The sequence below is a fragment of the Phascolarctos cinereus genome, unplaced genomic scaffold (genome assembly GCF_003287225.1).
Source record: "Phascolarctos cinereus isolate Bilbo 61053 unplaced genomic scaffold, phaCin_HiC Scaffold_7;HRSCAF=346, whole genome shotgun sequence".
In the NCBI taxonomy this organism is placed as follows: Eukaryota; Metazoa; Chordata; class Mammalia; order Diprotodontia; family Phascolarctidae; genus Phascolarctos; species Phascolarctos cinereus.
Window position 1 is genome coordinate 85039351 of NW_027556180.1, and position 24449 is coordinate 85063799.

The following is a 24449-nucleotide window of genomic DNA, read 5'->3' on the forward strand; positions in this document are numbered from 1 at the left end:
GGGGGCTTTGTGTAGAAGGTGGCACTTGAGGGTGGGCATGGATGGCATGAGTGACAGCCAATGGCATGAGATACAGGGAGAGGAGCAGCAAGTGGGCTGGGATCGCAGAGCTGTAGAGTGAGTGTGTGGAGGGAAGCCTGGGTGAGCAGGAATAAAGACAGTAATAATGGCTTGCATTTAAGGGTTTTAAAGCACTTTTAATGTTATCTCATTGCATCTTCACAAATCTGTGAGGTAGTTGCTGTGATTATCTCCATTTTACCCCTGAGGAAATTGAGAGTGAAGGAGCTTAAATTAAGACTTTTCCTGGGCCACACAGCGGGTAATGTTGGAAGGGGCCATGTTGAGGAAAGTGTTAAATGGCAGAGTTATCTTTGGTACTAGAGGTAATCGGAGCCCCTCAAGTTTATTAGATAGCGGTGGGGAAGAATGACACACTCACTCTGCATTTTAGGATGATCACTGTGGCAGCTGTGTGGAGGATGGATTGGAGTAGGGACACATAGTGTGAAGAGATCAATTAGGGGGCTCTTACTACAGTGAGTAAAAAGTGATGAGGTGGGTGGTTGTGTGAGTGGATGGAACAGGTTGTATGCAAGGGGTGTTTTGGAGACTGAAATGGCAAGATTTGGCATGAGAATGAGGGGTCAACACTTATTTTGTGAACTTGGGTGACTGGAAAGTTAGGGGTACCCATGCAGAAATGGAATAGTTCAGAAAAGAGTTGGAGAGGCAATAAAATATGTTTTGGATAGGTTGAGATATATGTTTGGAGATATCCAGTAGGCATTTGGACTGGAACCCAGGAGAGATAGGGGCAGTTAGGTGGCGCAGTGGATAGAACACCAGGCCTGGAGTCAGGAGGACCTGAATTCAAATCTGGCCTCAGACAAGACACTTGCTGCTTACTAGCTGTGTGACCCTGGGCAAGTCACTTAACCCCGATTGACACACACACACACACACACACACAAAGAAAAAGAAAAAAAAAGAGACAGACCAGGACTAGATATGTAAATCTGGGAGTCTTCTACAGATGACTGTATAGAGATAATTGAATCTACAAGTTACCAAGTAGAAGAGTGCAGAGCAGGGGTGGGGAACCTCTGGCCTCAAGGCCATATGGGTCCTCAACTGCAGCCCTTTGATTGAATCCAAGCTTCAGAACAAATTCTGTGAAGTTTAGATTCAGTCAAAGGGCTGCACTTGAGGACCTAGAAGGCCACATGTGGCCTCAAGGCCTCAGGTTCCCCACCCCTAGTATAGAGAGAAAAGAGAAGAGGGTTCAGGGAAGAGCTCAGTTAGTAGATATGATACTGATGGTTCTCTGTCATAGGTGACAGAGAACCAATGATCTGAGAGGTACAAAGAGAACCAGGAAAGGGCAGTGTTATGAAAATAAAAAAAAAGAGGCTCTACAGGAAGAGAGGGTGGTCACCTGAATGAAATGCAGCAGAGAGGTCAAGAAAGATGAAGACTGGGAAAAGGCCGTTAAATATGGCAATTAAGAGATCTTCAGCAACTTTCCTTAGAACAGTTTCAATTGAGTGATAAGGTTGGAAGCCATATTTCAAAGGGTTTAGAAGAGAATGAGAGGACAGGAAATAGAGGTTCCAAATGTGGATGCTTTTATCCAGGAGTTTGGCTAAGAAAGGAAGAGAGATATAGGCAAGTAATTTGTGGAGATGTGGAGATCTAGTGAGGGATACTTAGATGTGTTTGAAGACAGCAGGGAAGGAAGCAATAGAATATTGAAGAGAGTGGATGATTGTGGGAGAAGTATGCTGTACATCTTTTAGACTCAGTCTTTCAAAGATCACTGGTGTTGGTTCAGAAATCACATTTGCCATTTTTTTAGTTTGTTGTAATCATTTTTGCAAATCTTTAACATTTTTCTTGTTTGTAGTCTTTCTGTTTTCACCTTGAATGCTATTGAGATGACTTGTTTGAGTATCTTGCTAAGCTTTCTTTAAACTCCTGTTTCTGCCTTATGATGTACTACTGCTCATACTTATCCATTATCTTTCTAAGTAAGATTTTACAGATGAGTTTATATTCTGATCCAGTGTTACCTTTGGCAACTGTCTCTCTCCATTTGTCAAGTCAAATGTTTGTTGACTGAGGCACTTTCTGGGCTCTTTTGATTGTCTTGTGGCAATTCATTTATGTTAGCTTAACTTCTGGATGAAATTATTATAGTTGATATCAATGTCATTTCTATTATCCATTTCTCATTTTTAATTTCAATAGTTTGTTTTAGTAATTCAGGGTTAAATATTATTGTGTAACCTATCCTTTTTTCATCGCTACTCTTTCTTGTTTATCACAAATTCCAATCTTTGCACTAAACTGACTCAGGGATAACTCTGGTGTCCACAATAAGTCTTTTCCTGTTTGTCAATATGTAGACATTTAAATTCTTTGTGATATTATTTGGTGCTTGCCGTATCTAGAGCCTACCAATTTTTTATTTCAAAAAAGTGCTCGTAAAAAAAAAATAAATAAATAAAAGGAAAAAAAAAAGAAAAAAGTGCTCATGATGTAAAGGTTCCTGTTTAATCTACAAGTCTTTGGTTGCTCTCATTTCTTTTTCCTGAACCATACTTTCCAATATATTTCTCTCCATTGTCATATTTTCCCACCTTTGCATGGAGGCCACCAAGTATCAGAGTATATATTGATTTGATTTAAAGGGTCTTATCAAGTTTTTTGTAGAAATTCTCCACCATTTTGCCTCAACATCTGATATTGGTGTGTAAACTGCAATTATTTTCTTGGTAATCTTTCTGCAAATATATATATATCATTAGTGCTGCAATCTGTGATGACCAAATGTCCCTTGAAATAATATTTCTTGTAGCCTCAGGGCATATAATAATACATTCCACCAACTCCTTTCTTTGTGTTTATGAAGGAGTACCTTAAAATGACCCACCCTATTTAGCTATAATTTATTTCTTTTTTCTGATTTCCTTTACAACAAGAAAGTCAAAACTAATATGATTTAGCTTCTATAGTAATATGTCTAATCTTTGGTCAGTGGACAGAGATTTCATATTTAGAATACCAACAGGCAAATTAAAATTTTTGATGGTCTAAAAACTGATTTTTAGCATCCTCTTACCCCTTTCTCAATTTATTGTTACTGTCATTGCAAAGTAGAAGGTCACAGGACTGAGGATCATTTAAAATTTTTCTTTATTTTGCATATTGCTCCAAAAAAAGAGTTCGAACACTAGGTGGCCAGCCTACTGAAATTGGTATTCATTTATAATGATAGTTCTTTGGTATTCCAAGATTCTGAAGTGTCCTATGAATTACTCAATTAAATTTAACTCATTTTGATTCAGTAGCCTAGAATGTTTAAGGTACTGTGGGAACAGAAATGAAAATGACAGTTTGTGCCTTGCCTTCAAGAAGCTTACAGTATAATAGAGGACATATGATATAAAGTGGAATGTCATAAAAGCAAAAGAAAAAGTCCAGAAAAATTGTTCTAAGAAAATCTGAGAAGAGAGGGTTCCCTGATCCCAGCTAGGGTAATCAGGAAAGGCTTTTATAGAAGAGTCCACACAACAGATGGAGAAGGCAGAGAAAAATTTCGATAGACCAGAATGAAATCATAGTATTTCCAAGCATTTGATTTTTTTTTGTTTTCCTTTTTAGCTTTTTAAAAAATTTCTTATTAATTTATTTTGATTTATCAACAATCACTTCCATATGCTTTTGAGTTTAAAATTTTTCTCCCCCTTCCTCCCCACCACCCTCCCCAAGACAGCCCACAATCTAATATAGGCTATACATATACATTCCTATTAAACATATTTTCACATTAGTTATGTTGTAAAGAAGAACTAGAACCAAGAGGAGGAACCATCAGAAAGAGGAAACAAAACTCAACAGAAGAGAAAAAAATATAGTTCAACCTCCATAGTTCTTTCTTTGGATGTAGATAGCATTTTCCATCACAAGGCCTTTGGAGATGTCTGAGATCCTTGCATTGCTGGGAAGGGTTAAGTTTATCAATATTAGTCATCGCACAGTGTGGTTGTTATTGTGCACAACGTTCTCTTGGTTCTGCTCACATCACTCAGCATCAGACCATACAAGTCTCTCCAGGGTTTTCTGAAGGCAGCCTGTCCTTTTTAGCTTTTTCAAAGGGATATTTGCTTTGCAAATATAGGAAGAACAAAAGTACAAACATTCTCCGCCCCCTACCCCGGCACATGGGGGTGCACTCTCCCCTATACCACCAAGGGCCTTGAGAAGAATGGGCTTAAACTTAATGCAGTTTCTATATAGCACTCACCATACCGAATGCAGCTTCCAGTTGAGGAGTGACTCATGCATGTATGAATCCATATCTTGGTTATGCTGGGCTTGGTCCTCAGAGATTTTTCTTTGATTGACTGGCCACCAAACCTGGCATGGATGGTGGTGGTTCACTCTCCTGACCTTTCAGAATTCACAAGGTCCCAGCAACATCCAATTGTTGTTGTTGTTCAGTTGCTTCAGTTGTGTCTGACTCTTCATGACCCCATTTAAGGTTTTCTTGGAAAGATACTGGAGTGCTTTGCCATTTCCTCTTCCAGATCATTTCATAGAAGAGGCAACTGAGGCAAACAGGGTTAAGTGACTTGCCCACAGCTAGTAAGTATCTGAGGTCAAATTTGAGCTTGGGTCTTCCTGACTCCAGACTCAGCACTCTATACGCTGTGCTCTACCTGCCCCCAGCCATTTCCAGTACCCTCCATCTAAAAAAGTAAAGATTAAATACAAAGTGGCTCAGAACAGAGGCTTGTAGGCACAGCCCACTTTTTGGCCTCATATGTGGTGGGCTATGGACTTTCCTTTTACCATATTGTCTCTCTTCACTCTAAACAGCAGCTAGTCAGGAAAGAGACCAAGGCCTTAAGCATTGTAAATAACCAGCACGAGTACATAGAGATAAGAGAAACAGGACAAGATTAGGGAACAGCTAGCAGTCTAGTTTGGTATGAATGTTTAGTACTTGAAGAGAGAGTAATATGAAATAAGATTGGAAAGTTAGGTTAGCACCAGATTTTGTTTCTTTTTTTTTAATTAAATTTTTTTTCAATTATTCAAAGTCTACTTTCTCTCTCTCCTACTTCCTCCCTCTCTCCAACCCCCTGAATTGAGAAAGAAAGGAAAACAAAACCCCAGTTATAAACATGTCTAATCAAGTGAAAAAAGATTCCCATAATTGCCATTTCCAAAAAAAGATTGTCTCAATTTGTACTCTTGGGTAGACATATCAGAAGGTCAGTCACATGATTCATCTTAAGTCATCTGGAGTGGTAGTTGATCTTTGTTTTGTTTTGATCGGAGTCCCGAGTCTTTCAAAGTTGTTTGTCTTTATAGTATTTTTGTCTTTTTATAAATTATTGTCCTGGTTCTGCTTTACTTCACTGTTCATCAGTTCATATAGTTTATGCCAGCTTTCTCTGAAACCATTCCCTTCACCATTTTTTATGGCTAGATATGAGTTCAAATAATGAGAAATTCAATTTAGGGTGGATTAGAAAATGATACCAAGGTATATTTAATGCCAGCCACAATTTAGTTAATGCGACATGTGTGATCTTGTTGAATCTTTTAACAAACCCCTACGTTGTCAGTCTGCATTTGGCTATTGTCACATGTGCATGTAATGTGTTCCTGTGTGCCATATATTGCATTAATTTTAAAAAAAGAATTGTTAACAAAATGGGCAAAAGGAAGAATACTTCAGAATACTGCAAGCACAAAAAAGAAGAAACTTATTATGTTACATTATAGCAAAAGTTGATGTGATTGAACAGAATGAATGTGGTTATAGTAACTTTAAAATAGGATGAGATACTGGATGCCTGAATTTATGGTATGCAATATTTTAAAACATACAGGTGAAATAAAAAAAAGGTAAATATGCACCAGTTTTTTTTTTGTGGTTTGCAAACAAGGAACAGAAGTGTTAACAATGGCAGAAGGGAAACATCTTTTGTCTGTATAGATTGAAGATTGCAATCAAAAATGCATTTCTGTTAGCAGAACAGCCATTCAGGCAGAAAACTTCAAGTGTACTTAAAGAAGTAAAAGAAAGTAAGAATAAAGTGGATAGTGAAGAAACTTACTACAAGAGTTGTTTGCTTTAAAAATCAAGTTTAATTGCATAACGTTAAAATTACTGGAGAGATAGCCAGAGCATGAGTTTGCAGCAGCTAAATATTCTGATGTTTTGAAGAAAATAATTAAAGTGGATACACAGATCAATATATTTTTAATGTTAATGAAACAGGCTTATTCTGTATTCCTGAACTTTAATTTTTTTCTCAATTACATGTAAACAAAAATTTTTAACATTCTTTTTTTTTTTTAATTTGAGTTCCTTTTTTTCTCCTTTCCTCCTCATACCCTTCCCTGAGAAGGTAAGCAGTTTGATATGGATTATATATGTGTGGTCATGCAAAACCTTTCCATATTATGCATGTTGCAAAGAAAATGCAGACCAAAAAAACACCATCCCCCAAAAAGTATACTTCAATCTGCATTCAGACTCCATCAGTTCTTTCTTTGCAAATGGAGAGCATTTTTCATCACAAGTCCTTCAGAGTTGTCTTAGATCATTGTATTGCTGAGAATGGCTGTCATTCACAGTTGATCAGCATGTTACTGTGTATAATGTTCTCCTGGTTCTGCTTATTTTACTTTGCATCAGTTCATATAAGTCTTCCCAGATTTTTCTGAAAGCATCCTGCTCATCATTTCTTACAGCACAGTAGTATTCCATCCAAATATACCGCAACTTGATCAGCCATTTCCCAATTAATAGACATCTGTTCAATTTCCTTTTCTTTGCCACCACAAAAAGAGCTGCTATAAATATTTTTGTACACATAGGTCCTTTTCCTTTTTCACTCTTTGGGATATAGACCTAGTCATATTATTGCTGGGTCATAGGGGACACATAGTTTTATGGCCCTTTGGGCATAATAACTTTAATGTTTAAGAAAGAAAAAACACAACCTGGATTTAATGTGTCTAAGGATTGCCTAACTTCTACTGGGAGATAATGCAAAAGGGGATTTTAAGTTCAAAATTAATCCTTTTTTTTTATTGTCTTGAAATCCTCTGGCTCTAAGAAGCTACAACCATTGATCACTTCCAGGTCTTTGGCAATCACATAAAGCATAGGCAACTAAAGCTGTTTCTGAAGACTGGTTTTCAAGTTTTTTTACTGTAGCTGTTGAAAAATATTGCAAGGACAACTACCAAGTTTAGAGCATTACTGATTTTAAATAAAGCCCCAGGTCATCCAACTATACTTGGTTCATTGTATGCTTCTCCCAAATCTTGAACTGGGAAATTCTCCTCTCTGTTTCCTAATCATCCTCCAGTCTTGTTCCTCACTTCTCTTTTACTTTACCCTTATTATCACCTCAGTCCCTCCATATTCTCCCAGTCTAACAACTCTTTTCACATTCCTTGTTAAATCACCTAGTTATATATAATGTTCTCTTGTACATCCTGGTCCCCTTCGGCCTACCATTTTCACGTACATAGAGATACTAATTTAGCTTGGGGAGCAAATGAACTTGCCAAAGAAAAAAGCAGAGAGATGGAGGAAAAGATAAGGATAACGTCTTGGGAGAAACATACATTGGCTAGGAGGAGGAAGATGAACCAGCAAAGGAGACCTACAAGGCACAGTCAGAAAGGAGGGGGAAAAGGAGAAGTAAGTGTTAAGAGATGCCAAGGAAACAGTGGCCATTGGATTTTTTTTAACTCTTCAGACACTTTTCCTGCAATCAGTAGGAAATTTCTAGGTGTTCGTACCAGCGCACCCTAAGTGGTGTAGTGGCTTTGAATGCAAAGGAGGAATTGTGATTTGGAGAGCTGGGGCCAGATTGCACAATAGCAGTGAACAAATTTTCCCTCAGGAGCCAAGCAAACATGGAAAAAGAAGGCATTTTCTAAGAAGCAGTAATTTGTTGATGGGTCTGTGTGCAGTTTAGAACAATCTAAGAACGTGGGTTCTTAGATTATATCATATCATTGTAGATAAATGTGTATTTTAGTTTTGTTTTTATATGCACTGGACTAAAATAATTGTGCTAACTGGCGTTTTTTACTGTCCTAGCTATATCTGAAGAAGAACATGAGCTTGGGCTCTTTTTAAAGTTTCAAGCAGAACAGGATATAACTCAAGCTGGCAAAATGATGGATGCCACTGGCAAGATGCTCTGTTCTTCAGCCAACCAAAGGTTTTTGTTTTTTTTCAAATCAGTGTTTTCTTCATCTTTATCATGTTTGGTATACTTAGTGTTATATTTTAAGGCATATAATACAAGTATAGTAAGGAAATTATAATGTAGCATATAAGTATTTTATAAACATTCCATGCTATTATTGTTGCCTTTAAAATAGTTATTTTCAAAAACATTGAAATCGTCAGTAGCTTGTTCTCTATAAGGAGAATTTGGTATTGAATTTAAATTTCTTTGATGATTTTATATAATCAAGATATAAATATGACAATATTTTAGTAGTCTGCTTTGCCCTATTAAATATGTAATTATTTACTTTACACGTAGTTATTTATAAAACTTTGTAGTTTTCTTTTTTGACATACCTTTGAATGTAAACATATTTTCCTTTTAAGCCATAAATTACATTTATCATATCACACTTTTTTAAGCATAAAAGACACTATGAAGTATCTTATGCTACGTTTACTTAGAGTAGTCAAAATTCCTTAACTTTTTAGAGGAAAAGAAAAGCAGTCCTAATTAAAGGTATGTGGCTGTGCAGTTGAAGAAACCTGGAATCAAAAGGAGGTACAGGAAAGTCCTTTGCCAGGAGAGCACCAGCTGTGGTAGGTGATCTGATAGAGTGGAGAAAGAACTGGGTTCATATTCCAGCTCCACTATTTACTAACTCACTGACCTTGGGCAGCTCATGAAACTTCTCAGGGCTTCAGTTTTCCCATCTGTAAAATGGAGAGTTGGATTAGATGATTGCTAAGGTGCCTTTCCACTTCAGATCCTGTGGTTTTATGTTTGAAAAAGTCTTTAATAAGGTGTGAGAGATCAGTGATGACATGAGCCGTACAATGTTGAAAAACGGAACAAATTCCTTTGACTTGACATGTACTTATAAGCTCCTTCATTTACTTAGAAACTGATTGTTTTATTAGCTCTTTGAGTATTTTATCTGCCTTTTTATACTCAGGCTATGTGTCTATGTAAATGAAAGACTTTTGTTTTGAAGAGTATACTTTGTACAAGTAGTATTTATTTGAGAAATGTAAGTGGTGCATTTACTATAATTGTTACCTGAATAATGTGGCTGATTTACAGAGTTACAAAAATGAGGGACGGTAAAAATGGAGGTGTAGATACCTCATTTATCAAATCAGTGAATGTGTAAGTTTTTTAAAAACTTGCTCATTTTGGTTTTTTGGTATATTAATTTCCTATTAATATATTCATTATACTATTAGATATTTTGAAATTGCTACACTTAATAAAGTGACTTCTTTGTGGATAATGCAAATTTGACCAGTTTGAAGTAGTGCCATACATGTAGAAAATTGATCATTAATTACATGTTCTCCAAAATGGTCTTGAAGATGGAAATATTTTGGTTCTCTCAAGTTTCTAGTTTTTGTTTCATATGTTCCCTCTGAATCTAATTATTTTTATCACTAGATTAGCCTTATGTACTCCTCTGTCTCGTCTTGAGCAAGAAGTAGCAACTTTTAGTCAGAGGGCAGTATCTGATACCTTGATGACAATCAATCGAATGGAGCAGGCCCGCACAGAATACAGAGGGGCTTTGCTGTGGATGAAAGATGTATCACAAGAACTAGACCCAGACACATCCAAACAAATGGAAAAGTTCAGAAAAGTAAGAAAATCTTTTTCCTGTATTGGTGTATATTTTAAACCACAATTAACTTGACCAACTGGATTTAAAACATCACTGTATTTTAATAAAAATGCTATACACTATATGGTACTTTAAGTCCTTAGGGCTTTGTCTTTATTATACTTCTGTTCTATTAATCTCTTTGAAATGAAAAATATTCTTCATTATTGGTCTTTTAAAAATCATTTATTTTTAATTTTCAACATTCACTTCCATAAGATTTTCAGTTCCAAATTTTCTCCCCATTCCTCCCCTCCCCCACCCAAAGACGGTATGCAGTTTGATTTTATTGGTCTTTTGTTTGTTTGTGTGTTTTGGCTCATAGTTTCTTTGATTTATTTCTGAGTAAGCTTATTTTAAACCTAGGAATAAATAAATCTAAACCAGTTGTTAATATAAGAAAAAATGAAGAGACTATAATATTATTACCCCATCAGATTCCATAGCTTTTTGAATGACTTTCCATGAAAACATATTTTGTGCCAAGCCTCAGATAGATGACTATATCTAAACTTCGCTTCATACCATTTGAGTTCATAGTATATAAATTATAGAATGTTTATTAATACTGTGTAAAAGTCTCATTTATTCTCTGAAGTTTCTATTCCCCTTTCTACAGTTCTTAATGTTGTGTATTTTATATAGTCCATCGTTATATGACACAAACATTTAGCAGATAGTATACAGGATACTGTGAAAAGGAACTGGGACCCTTGATTGAGGCAGCCGGGTAGTTCAGTGGATTGGATGCCGGGTCTAGAGTCAGGAAGACTCATCTTCCTGAGTTTCAGTCTGACCTCAGTCACTTACTAGCTGTGTGATCCGACCCTAATGCCTCTAACTCTGACTCTAACCCTGTTTGCCTCAGTTTCCACATCTCTAAAATGAGCTGGAGAAGGAAATGGCAAAGCACTCCAGTTATCTTTGTCAAGAAAATCCAAAATGGGGTCATGAAGAATTGGACACAGCTGAAAAATATCTGAACAACAACAACAACAAGAAAAAGTCCTTGTTTATTTTTGTAATGGTATGAAAGCATTACATATGTGTGTGTATGTATATGTATATATGTGAAATCTGTGATTTCTCTACAACAGACCTCATCTTTAGTCATAGACTTCATATATAATACGTGTAACATATATATCATAATATTCCTCCTCACAGTACCCTACTTTACTATCTGCTAAATGTTTACATCATTAATGTGTGTGTATACAAACACACACACATATTACTTTTGTGGTCTGTTATTGACAATAATAATATGGGCCTTTTATGATTAGGTGCAGATCCAAGTGCGAAATACCAAAGCGTCTTTTGACAAGTTAAAGATGGATGTTTGTCAGAAAGTGGACTTACTTGGAGCTAGTCGCTGCAATTTGTTATCCCACTCACTCACTACCTACCAGGTACCCAACTCCATGGTCAGCATGTCCTTGCAGTAAAGAGGAGTGGTGAGATTTCTTTTTAAAAGTTGACTAAGGGGTTAAAAAAATAAATTACATAGTTAAACTGGAAAGAATCCTCTTAACTTTGCTGTGCTTGGCTTTACTATCAGACTTTGGCATAGTTCAAGCCTAGAACATATCTCTTCTCTAGAATGAAGCCAGTTCTCTGTTCTTCACCACAACGGGCTACAAGTCTTAGCATGGATTACCCAAAGCCACAACAATAAGTAGCACAATATGAAATGCTATAGCAGTAACTCACATTCATTAAAATTTCCATTTAGGACAGTAGAGAAAATAGCAATTGTACAGAAAAACCATAGCTAACTAGTGGAAAGGAAGCCTTTTCCAGCCCTGAGGAACACACATAATTCTGTGTGCTGCTGAGTCATTCAGGAATCCACATCTGGACACAACAAATTAGAGTTTTATTTCTTTTTTGTCTAATACACTAAAACGAACCAAAAAGAAAGGACAGCTGGAAGGAGAAGAGAAGTAAAGAGCCAGGGTAATCCATTTCTAAGTAATTAACTGAGTGCTGACTGGCAAACAGATGACTTTTGTGAAAGGGCATGTGTGTGTGTGTGTGTGTGTGTGTGTGCGTGTGCGTGTGCGCCTATGAATGCACTCATGAATGCCATGAGGGCATGGGGGTGCATGCAGTGTGTGTGCACCGCATGTATGTGTGTGTGCATGCCTTTGATGAAAGAGTTTAGCTATTGGTGTGACTTTTCTTACCCTGACTAGTCATAAGCACATGCATGCATAATAACATAATGATTATACATGTGTTACCCTTCTGTACAGATTGATGATTTTAGTGATTCTTTTCTGGATTTCTTGGAAAATGTTGTAATCTGCCATTTTTTTCTTCTCTTCGTTCACATAATTAATTTTTAGGAAGCTTTTGAGCAGTTATTTGTATAGTACCTATACCCAAAAGTTAATTACTACTATTTTCAATTGCTTTATTTATTGCTATAATTTGGAAGGACTAATAAACTTAATCACCTTTTCTTGGAATTGTTCATCTGTTACAATAGTAAGGAAAATAACACTAACAAAATGTTTAGGTAAAGTGTAGCTGTAATATCCTGTTATCTTTTTCTTCAGAGAACATTGCTTGGATTCTGGGAGAAAACAGCTCGAATGATGTCCAGAATCCACGAAGAATTTACAGGCTTCCGTCCATATGATTTTGTGGCACTAAAGGTGAAATTCTCTCGATGTTGTTTTATGTAGCTTGGGGGAGAATATTGAACTGTTTATCTTTGAGCCTTTTTCCTTCCTTTGCTAGACTAGAGATCTTTTACTTACACTTGTCAACTAGTCTAAGCAAATACATCTGAATACCACTGGAGAGCCAGTGTTACAAGTAGACAAAGGGGAAGAAAGGAATGGGAAAGAAGACAGTTCCAAAGAAAGTGTGAAAGAGGAAAAAGTAAGAAGGAAAAAAAATATAAAATAATAGAGTGGTTCATGTGATAGGCAATACTGTAGTGGGCATCCTACAGAGCTCTTTCTGGATTTAAAAAAAATAAGGAATTCCCTCCCATTGTTGTACTTCTGATATATCACATGTCATTCTTTGGGGATTTCTTTGAAAAGGAGGTGCAAACTATATAGTCTGCTTAACTAATTTTAATTCTATAACATTAAGTAATTCATATTTGCATATTAAAGATATATATAACAGGGGAGTATGTGTGTTTGTGTGTCTTTATTCCGTATTTATGAATCATATATTATATGCACGGTATTGACACTAGAGGAGATACAAATAAGACCTGACCTCTACCCTTAAAGAGCTTACACTCTAATATAGGGGATAAGGAAGGGAGAAAAGCATATATATTTAGATAAATATAATATAAACTGTAGTGTTAAGTACATAAGAAGAATGCCAACTGTTTTATCAGATATCCTTCAATATTCAGCACCTTTACAATCTTACTTATGTAGGTACTCCCTTTCTTCTTATCTTGCACAATTCTTGTCTACATTCTCTCATAGATCCTCAAAAAAAGATCTATCTCACGTGCTGAAGACCTTCCCCTAGATTTTTTTTTTTTACATTTCTTGGGTCCTGATCCAACATTTGAGCTAGCCGTTGCCTTGCACATCGTAGGCACATAATACTACTTGGGTTGTGTGTTGGATGCATCTGTTATTCTTTACTCCTACTATGTGCCATCCTGATCTCCTCTTCCAATCACGTGTTTCCTGAATGATAGACCATATGCTACTTCTTGCACATAATTAAAAATATGCTGTAACCTATTTATGCCCACTGGTAACCTTTATTCATCAGAGACTATGATAGTATGAGATAAAGCACCCTCAGAAGCACATGTGTATTAACAAATGACCTTTTGCTCTGGGATCAGCTTGGGATAGTTTAAAAACAACAAAAACAAAAAATAAAGCAGTGTTTAGCTTCTTAAATGCAATCCAGTTTACTCTCTTCCCCTAGTCAATTTCTGGACCAAATAATTCATTGTCCACTGGCAGTATTTGTCCCAGATGTTCATACTAATAAAATTGATTAATGTTACAGCTTATTTCTGTATTATGTCAGGGTCTGGACACTAGGCATTTAGTTCATTTAGTTTTTTTCTATATTGATTGTTAGGCCAATCTTTTTCGAGAAATCATCAGTTTCATTGGACAGGCCTTGTACTTTTCTAGGGCTCACTGCAGTCAATACAATATCATCTGGAAATAGGGGCATCTGGAGAATCTGACTACCTATACAGATTCCTTCTTACATTCTGTACAGAATGTTCTCCGTGACATTGGTGAATACCTGCGGCAGACAGGTGTCTCATTGTTTTTATGTCTAGTTTAATGTTAAAAAAAAATCAAACAGTTGTTGAACACTTGTCTCTGTGGTTGCCTTTATCAAGGATTCTGGTATAAGCTTAACAGATACATGAGGGTCTCCTTGTTGGAGAACCTTTAAGGTTGCTTTTTGCCCTGATAAGTAAAATGCTTTTTTGTAATCAATAAACAACAATAAAATCTCGTATTTTCTGTACTTTTCATTAAAAGATTCGGAAATAGGGGCAGCTAGGTGGCACAGTGGATAGAGCACTGGTCCTGAAGTCAGGAGGACAAGAGTTCAAATCTGGTCTCAGACCAAACACTTGACACTTACTAGCTGTGTGACCCTGGGCAAGTCACTTAACCCCAATTGCCTTAAAAATCAAACAAACAAATAAATAAATAATTCAAAAGATTCGGAAATAAAAAAAGACAGCCCTTATCTTCAGGGAGCTTATAGTCTAAGAGGGGAATCAACATGTAAACAAATACATAAAAAGCAAGCTTTCTCTCTCTCTCTCTCTCTCTCTTTCTCTCTCTGTGTATATATATATATATATATATATATATATATATATATAAAATATACATATTTATATATATACATATGTATATATATATATAAAATATACATATTTATATATATACATACACACACATATATATGTATGTATGTATATGATTAATAAGAAATCATTAACAGAGAAGGGGGCTGGCTGGGAACAGCTTCCAGTAAAAAATGGAATTTTAGTTGGAACTTAAAGGAAGCCAGAGAGGTCAGTAGTCAGAGCAGAGGAAGGAGAATGTTCCAGGCATGGGGGACAGCCAGAGTGAATGCCCAGAGCTGAGAGATGGAGTGTCTTGTTCAGGGAACAGCCAGTATCACTGGAGTGAAGAGTACATTGTGGGGAGAAAGATATGAGAAGACTGCAAGGGTAGGAGAGGGATAGGTTATGAAGGACATTGAATGCTAAACAGAGCATTTTGTATTGTGTTCTAGAAGTAATAGGGAGCCACTGGAGTTTGCTGAGTAGGGGGTGACATGGTCAGACCTACTTTTTAGGAAAAATCACTAATGGCTGAATGGAGGTTGGATTGGAGTAGGAAGAAACTTGAGGCAGGCAGACCTACAAGCCGGTTATTGCAGTAATCCAGGTGTGAGGTGATGAGGACTTGCACTAGAGTGATAACAATGTCAGAGAAGAGAAGGGAGCGTTATTGGAGAAATGTTGCAAAGGTAAAATCAACAGGTGTTAGCAAAGTTTGGGTATGAGGGGTGAGAGATAGTAAAGAGTCCAGGATGACTCCTAGATTATGAGCCTAAGGTACTAAAAGGATGGTGTTGCCCTCTTTAGTAATAAGGAAGGTAGGAGCAGGGGAGGATTTAGGAGGAAAGATAATTAATTCTGTTTTGGATATATTGAATTTAAGATGTCTACTAGACATCCAGTTCAAGATGTCTGAAATGCAATTGGAGATGTGAAATTGGAGGTCAACAGAGAGTTTGGGGCAGGCTAGGTAGATTTGAGAATCTCAACATAGAGGTGGTACATAAGTCCATGGGGACTGATGAAATCACCAAGTGAAGTAACATAGAGGGACAAGAGAAGAGGGCCCAGGACAGAACTGTGAGGGACACCTACAGTTAAAGGGCATGATCTGGATGAGGATCTAGCAAAGGAGACCGAGAAAGAGTAGTCAGATAGGTAGGAGGAGAACCAGGAGAGAATGGTGTCCCTAAAACCTAGGAAGAAGAGAGTATCAAGGGGAAGGATGATCAGTGGTGGCAAAGGCTGCAGAGAGGTCCATAAGATTGAGGACTGAGGAAAGGCCATTGGATTTGGCAACTAAGAGATCATTAGTAATATTGGAGAGAGCAGTTTTGGTGGAATATAAGTTCAAATGTTGCTATTGATAGACCTGCTCAGTAAGCTGAATTGGTGACTGGGGTCTTATACTGCTCCGTAAACTTCTCTTTGAATCTACCAGCTTAAGACATGCTAATCTTCTTGCCTTCATTTTCTGCTGTTTTATAGATATGGGCATAATGTTTATCTAACCAATTTTATTGTAATGGCTTTCATTCTAGTATTGTTTGTAAGAATCTTTAGATATGTTTAGGGTTTCATTGAGGCAAGCTAATAACATGACTGTTGTCATTATTAAGCTTATGGTCAGTCTTTAAACACTATGGTCACCTACCTTACGATATATGCTGGGCCAAAGAATGTGGATGGTTTAGTTTAGCCCATCATCACCATTAGAAAAATAACTCAAGCAAAATCTCCCAGAAATACATCACTATGCATTTTCCACAATTGTTTCTAGCATTATGTTTTAAGATCCATTAATTTATTTATTTTTAGTTTTCAACATTCACATCCACAAGATTTTGAGTTAACAAATTTTCTCCCCATCTCATCCTTCTCCCAACCCTAAGACAGCATGCGTTCTGAATACCCTTTCCCCTAATCTGCCCTCTCTTCTATCTCCTCCCTTTCTCTTATCCCCTTCCCCTTCTATTTTCCTGTAGGGCAGGATAGATATCTATACTCCATTGCCTGTATATCTTATTTCCCAGTTACATGTGAAAACAGTTTTTTAACATTTGTTTTTAAAACTTTGGGTTCCAAATTTTTCTCCCTTCTTCCCTCCCCACCCACCCCCATTGAGAAGGCAAGCAGCTCGATACAGGTTATAGTATTATGTTTTAATTTATTTGCATGGGGAAAATGATTCCTTTGTATATTTTAAATTTGATTTCTTATTTTAGCGACTCAAGGAGTCTCCAAGCAAGCTTACTGAAGAACACAAAAAGGACAAAGTAGAAAATAATATTCTTACTACTAATCTTGAAAAGTAAGCAGAAAATATTTTATATGATATTATTAAACACCATTTCAGTACATTGTTGTTGCCTGCAACTAGATTGTACACTGAACGGAGAGGTGTGAAATAACTTGTGACATGGGCCAGGCGGAGCAGAATTACTGACTCAGTTTATTCATCTGAGGGTACAGGATATATAGAGAAAATCTAGCCTAACTTCAAAGAGTCCTCCCTGCGAGATACTCCCCAGAACATCTGCTGAGGATGTGACAACATGAATTTCCTCGTTATCAGGGTTCCTAGATTGGGTTGTATTTTCTAAGGTTTTCCCAGGTGCCTTGGTGCCACCTGCATCGAGGAGTGAATGTGTAAATCTAAGGTTCAAAGAGTGAGAAGGAATGTTTCGGGGACCTTCTAATCAGGAAGGGATTGGAGAGCCGTACCACTTAATCATCGAGCCCTTACAGGTAAAAGCCTGGGCAGAGGTCTTAAACCCTTATCAGACTCTTAAGATCGGCCCTCAACACATTGTCAATTCTATTTTTGATGAACATTTTGATGAACATTAAACATTTATTTTGTAGTCCCTTAAGTTTCAGTTTTCCTCTTCCTACTCCATGGGCTTTATGCTGTTCTTTTTTGATATCTTCATTATTTAATTTCTTTTAAGGCTGCCCTTGATGAGATTTCAGCTGGATAAAAATATGACAGGCATATGCCTGGGACCTGGTAATGCTCACCCCATTGCCACTCTCTCTTTTTTTGTTGGGGAGAATGCAGCATCTGAGGAGGTTCTAGTCTAGGGACTAAGAACTGAACCATCTTCTCTACAGTTTTCCTGTTTATCCATATGCCCCTCCTTAACCCCATTTCCTGTCTTCTCCCCATAATTCTGAGTGTGTACTTAAAAAAAAACCAACAACAAAACAATCAAACAACAAAAGCAACAACAGAAAGACTTCTCAGTCATTCAAAACTACATTTCACATTTCAAAGTATGGTCTTAATTTCATGGTTTTGAGTCAATCTGTCAATATTAAATGGAATTCTTGATATGAAGATTAATTTCTCTGTAGAATGTAAGAGAGTGTATAATGTAGAATCATAGATATCACTCTTTGGAAATTCTCTCAAAGACATTGTTTTTTTTTTTAAAGGCTACTTTCTGATTTTTATTGTAGTTAAATGACCTTTAGTTACTGTTTTCAAACAAACAAACAAACAAAAAAGCACTGACCTTCTGTTCCCACCCACCCCCTCCCACCTTTCAAAAAGGGGAAATCTTGAAAATTCTTTTCAAGGCTGTTAAAATTTCTGAGAGGCTCTGACATTTCTATCATAGGGCCCAATTCGATCTTAAAGAAGGTGAGTGGCCATCATAACAATCTTTAGCTACATCTTTTCTAAGAGAGAGAAATTCATATACCCAATGTTCCCATGGCTTACGCCTCTCAGATGACTGAGTAGCTAGCATCTGAAACACTTCTGAGCTAGGACCTGGATGTGGACACCTAAAACAGAATGCTTTTTCACCCCCTAGAAAGTCTCACTTTTAGGAATATAGCAGTCAAAGACATTGTTTTAAGGGAATCTACTGGACAAAAGTTTCATAATACTTCTTCATGTCTTTCCATTTCTCTGACCATAAGAAAACAGTGGACTCTTGAGTTCCGTGCATTTTAACAGAAACACAGAATTTTAAGACTTGGAAAGAACCTCAGAGTCCATCCAGTCCAACCTTTTTCTAAAACAGTTCTTTTCAAAAGGACTGTCTGTCTTTAAAGCTCCATTGTAAGAATGATGCCCTAAACAATCCCCTTCTTATTTTACCTTTTGTCTGAAGAATTTTGAGCCATCTTCTCTTGAAAGCAGAAATATTTGTTTAGGAGATTCTTTCCTTATACACAATACATGACAAATGATCAGTCTTTCTTGAAAACACATTTAGTAAGAGAAAATCTCCCACCTCCTGAAGCAGGCTGTTTTACTTCTGAATAGTCCTAATTATTAGGAAAGTTGTCCTTATTTTGAGCCATATCTGCCTTTCTGCCACTTCTATCCATCATTCCTGCTCTTCAGAACAGAAGTTTAATTCCTCTTCCCATGTGGCAGACCTTCAGATACTTAGAGTTCTCATGTATCCTTTCTCTTGAAGTCTTCTCTTCTTTAAGCTAATTATCCATATCACTGATAGTCAAATGGCATGACCTTTAAACCATCCACTCTGCAGATTGCTCTAATCTAGATGCTTATGAATATCACCCATGAAATATGGAAGCCATAATTGAACACGATGTGCCAGATGTGGTCTGGCCAGGACAGACTATATTGGAATGATCACCTCCTAATTCTGGACATCATGCTTCTTTTAGGGCAGCCTAAAATCACATCAGCTTTGTTTTAGCTGCCATATCACGTTGTTGAGTCAAATTGATGTGAGTTCCCCAACAGCCCCAGATCTCGTTTAGGTGAACTGATGTCAAAGCATGCTTCCCCCCATCTTGTACTTATGAAGTTAATTGTTTAAAATCTAAGTGCAAGACTTCACTTTTATTTCTCTTCAATTTTATCTTACTAGCTTTGTCTCAATATTCATCAAGAGTTTTTGGAACCTGTTATCCAACATGTGAGGTATTCCTCCCTGCCGTGTGTCATCTGCAGATTTAAAAAATATGCCCCTTGCGCCTTTATCCAAATCACTGATTAAAATATTAAACATCACAGGGGCCAAGTGCACCTTGGGTCACTTCTTCCAAGTTTATTTGAAGCCATTAATGAGTTCTTTATGTCTTGCTATTTGGCCATTTCTTTTGTTTGATTGTATTGTCTAACCCATATCTCTCCATCTTCTCCCTCACATAGCAGGAGAAGATTAATCAAATGCTTTTGTCACAATCTTTTAACCAAAATCTTTTCACATTTTTGTTTTGGCCACCCAGGCTGATTTTGTTGGATGAGGAAACAAGTGAAAGAGGAAGTGAAACAGGTAAGATGACAAATTGATTGTACTCTTTTTCATGGTCATATTTAAATGCTATAAAATTCCTTTGAAAAGGACCTCTGTATTTAAAGCTTCATTGTAAGAAAGATGTTCTAAATAATCTTTTTATTTCACCTTCTATTTAAAGAATTTTGAATAACCTTCTCTTGAAAGCAGTTGATCATAGTAAAAGAAATATTTGTTTAGGAAATTCTGTCCTCTTAGGACTTTAAACTCTATTGAATTGAGAAATAGATCAACAAGGGCTATATTATTATGATTAAGTATTGTTAGATATTTTGTATGATTTATGCTTTTTTTATAATGCCATAATAACATAATAAATAATAATGTGACACCATTGCTATCATAATAAAGTTAGGTAAAATGATTGGTCTAAGGTCACTTAGCTAGGAAATGTTAAAGCCAGGATCTAAACCCTAGGTTCAAGCCAGTGTTTTACCACTATATTATTGTATATATGCAGATCAGTTGGTTACCACGTAACATTGTAAATAACTAAAAGATATTTCAAGGAATAAGCCTTATGTAAACAATAATGATGTAGCAAATTTCTATTACAATGATAAGAGTATGCAGTGAGTAAGATGTCTGAGCAGTGAGAAAGCTCATTGTGGGAGTCAGCTCCTCCCAAATGCCTTCCCCGGTTATGAACTTGCTGATATTCTATTTAAAATTTTTGCATCCAATATTAATATATATTGGTCTATAGTTTTATTTCTCTGTTATGAATTTCCCTGGTTTTGTCATCACAACCATATTTGTATCATAGAAGAAATTTAGTAGGATCCTTTTCCTATTTTTTCAAAGAGTTTATATTGAAATTAATTATTCTTTAAACATTTGACAGAATTCACTTCCAAATCCATCTTATCTGATCCTGGGATTATTTTTGTTTTTGTTTTTGTTTTTTGCCTTTTTTTTGCTAGGCAATGGGGTTAAGTGACTTGCCCAGGGTCATACAGCTAGTAAGTGTTATATGTCTGAGGCTGGATTTGAACTCAGGTCCTCCTGAATCCAGAGCCAGTGCTCTATCCACTGTGCCACCTAGCTGTCCCTCTGGGATTATTTCTTTGGGAGTTCACTTATGGCTTGCTCACTTTCTTTTTTTAAAGATTGAGTTATTCAAAATTTTATATATCTTATTCTGTTAATTTATGCATTTCATATTTTTGTAAACTTTTTATCAGTTCTTACGTGTCTTTCTGGATTTTTCTGAAACCATCACTTTCATCATTTTTTTATAGCACAGTAGTATCCAGTCATTTATATATCATAGTTTATTCACTCATTTCTCACTTGATGGACACTCCCTTAGCTTCCAATTCTTTGCCCTCCAAAGAATTTGCTACGAAGAGCTTAGGACTAATCCCTCCTTTAATCAACCTTCCCTCTTATTCCCACTTCTCCCTTTCTCCTCCTGACCCTGTTCTGATCTGCTGGACTTCAGACTCGTGCCTCTACTGCTGTTTCATCCTGGGATTTCCCTCAGGAATCTGGGGCCTCCTCATCCTGGAATACCCTTTCTATCCTGCAGCTCATTCATCCCTCTACAAGTCCCGTCCTCTTTCTCCCATTGGTGAATTCATCTTGGAGCCTCCATTTTGTCATGGGGTCCAGGCTGGTTATTCTCCTGAAGGCTTCAGATTAAGCTGGAGGCTTGCACTAAGACACCTTCTCCACTCATGGGATTAGAGCCACACAGCTGCTGCTTGCTTCTGAACTTGCTCCTCGTTTAGTATGTAAAATAGGGCCTGTGACCACTCCTCACCCTGGAAAGCCACCCCAGATGCATATCCGATCCTCAGTCATCCCTGTATTTGTGACTCAGAACTGGGTACTGAGTGACACCTGGCACCTTCTCCAGTACCCTGCACAAGTTTAGATACCTCTCTGCTGGATTTGGGACCTCCTTTTATGCAAGAGCACAACCTGTTCCTGCTGTGGATACACATGGCCGCTCTTTTGTTCACAGGCTTCTTTATCTCTCTGTTGACCTCAGCTAAAAATATGGTTCACTATAATTTTTTTCTTAAATTTTGTGATCAGGACTTGGTCTAGTTCATCTTCTAGGTTTTTCTGTGGAATATGTGTAAGATAGAGTTCTTCTGTATTTCTGCTACCTCTTACCATAAATGGCAATTCTCTTTAAGCCAGAAAACAGCAAAGCTCGTGAAACTGTCTATCTCTGGGTCATCCAGCCCAGCCAGTTATTCACTAATTCAGAGACTGAATTGACCAATAAAAATAGAGCTTACATGACACAGTTCCTGTTGACCCCTTAAGCTGTAAGCAGACAGCCTTCCCTGGAGCTTGGGCTACTGAAGTCAATTATCTGCCAGTCAGGATCATTTAATTAGATGCTTGTCAGCTGATTGTTCCAGCTGTCACTGCTCGCATCTTGTGTCTTCAATTCTTATCAGGTTCTTCCTTTGGGTTTCTACATCATTATCCTTCAGGAGCTGAATGAGAGATTCCTGACTCTCAAGGACTTATTTTTTTACTTAAAAAGCCACAATTTAATTTCCCAAATTTCAGTTGTCAAATCAACCTTTTTTTCAATCATGTTGTAGTTGCCAAATGTTAATATGATTTCTCATTTTTTTAGTTTTACCCTCTTTTATCATAAAACATTCATGTGTACATGAGCCGAGGTAGCTTTAAAGTCCTCTTTAGGACAAGAACAAGGTTCTCTTGTTCCTTTGGTGTCCTTGAAACCTTTTCTTTTCATTCCCATTTTTCCAGTTTTTAATTGTTAAAAGTTAGTCTTCTGCCTCTAACATCAAACTCTTTATTTACAAGTAAGGCATTCTACATCATTCCCAAAATGATTTGAGGCTTAATACTTACACCACAGTTCATTAATTAATTTTCTGACTAAAAGTGTTCAAATCCCATTTGAAAGCTGTTTTCTTCATATAGATATTAATTAGCAGGTGCTTTTTAAAAAATGAAATACTTTTCTTATTCCTTTTAGGTATCAAAATATTTATTGTAGAAATTATATATCATATACTTTAACAGTTGATGGAAATCTTTTCCTTTACACAAAAATACTTTTTCTGTCCATTTCATATTTAAAGTGCTCATCATGGGGCCTTAAAGGGACAGTGCATCTTTTACTACTATAATTTTGACTTTTGAATAATTGATGTACATAAGAAGAAATTTCAGGTCACTTTAAGTTTATTTGAAGAATCATATGAATAATAAAGGTGGAGGGAACTCAGAAAAATCTTCTGGCCCATTCTCTAAACTTCAAAAGTCCTTCAAAAAGTTTCTCTATTCTTTTCCCTCATGGAGATTTTTCTAGAGGTAGGGATTCCACACTCCTCCCTCCATGGTCCATTCCAGTGTCTTATCACCTTTATTGTCAATAAATTCTTCCATATATTGAACTAAAATATTTTTGCATTTATTCAAGACTATTTCCTTTTTTAAAATTTTTAAATTTTTTAAAACATTTTTTCACTGTTTCCTTTTGTTTGGACCCCTATGGACATAGAGAAGAGCTGTGTAGTATCCTCTTCATGTACTCTACATTCAGCTGTGTGACCCTGGGCAAGTCACTTTACCTGTTTCCCAGTTTCCTTAATTGTAAAATGAGGATAATGATTGTACCCATCTCCAAGAGTTCTTGTGAAATCTCAAATGAGATAATATTTGCAAAGTCTTTAGCACAGTACTGCATAGTAGACCATAGTAAAACATGCTTGTTTTTTCTACATTTGGATCAAAGGTTGTGGACATTTTATTTTCTTAGCATAATTCCAAGTTGCTTTAAAAAATGGTTAATGATGGCACATCCCATTCTTAAAAACAATCTTTTATTACTGTACAGAAATCGGTTTTAAATCTTCTAGCAGGGAGATGTTCTGAGCTTAATTAAAGATCTCATATTCAAAGCTTTACTAGCTTGGTAGAAAGACCTCCCAGAATCTGGGCTTCGACTGCAAGAACGTAGGGTCATCTGCCTAACATCTTTGTACCACTGGCCTGTTTCAAAACATTTTAAAACAAAATGTTTTCATTTCTCAAGGAGCCAACAGATTTTTCAAAAACAGAACATTCCCAGATGGTCAAATGCATTTTATTATAACATCTGAGTGACAGGTCACTTTGACATCTGTATCAATTTTCAAATTTATTCATCAGCTTCATGCACTGTGCCTTTCTTACAAACACAGGAGCCATCCAAAATTTTTCTGATGTTGTTTTTTTGCTATCGTGGCCCGTAGCTGAGTTTGTGATGAGTTTAGTATCATTTCCTTCAAGAATTAGCTCATCTTTAGGAGCTTGAGAAACAGCATAAGCAACGCCTGTTTTCACGTTTACTCTTTGGATATGTTTTTCACTTAAGAAGTTTCTGATTTCCACAAATGAACCATTCTCTTGAATTAACATGAGATGATGCC

General features: G+C 36.7%; 1 protein-coding gene across 1 annotated transcript in view; it reads left to right on the plus strand.

Moving 5' to 3' along the window:
* ICA1L (islet cell autoantigen 1 like) overlaps positions 1-24449 on the plus strand; it is a 64667-nt gene that overhangs the window by 25901 nt on the left and 14317 nt on the right. Inside the window, exons 4-9 of the mRNA XM_020972815.2 lie at positions 8141-8264; positions 9711-9909; positions 11217-11342; positions 12495-12593; positions 16978-17063; positions 19973-20019. Coding sequence (XP_020828474.1) covers positions 8141-8264; positions 9711-9909; positions 11217-11342; positions 12495-12593; positions 16978-17063; positions 19973-20019 — 681 coding nt within the window. The remainder of the gene's footprint in view (positions 1-8140; positions 8265-9710; positions 9910-11216; positions 11343-12494; positions 12594-16977; positions 17064-19972; positions 20020-24449) is intronic.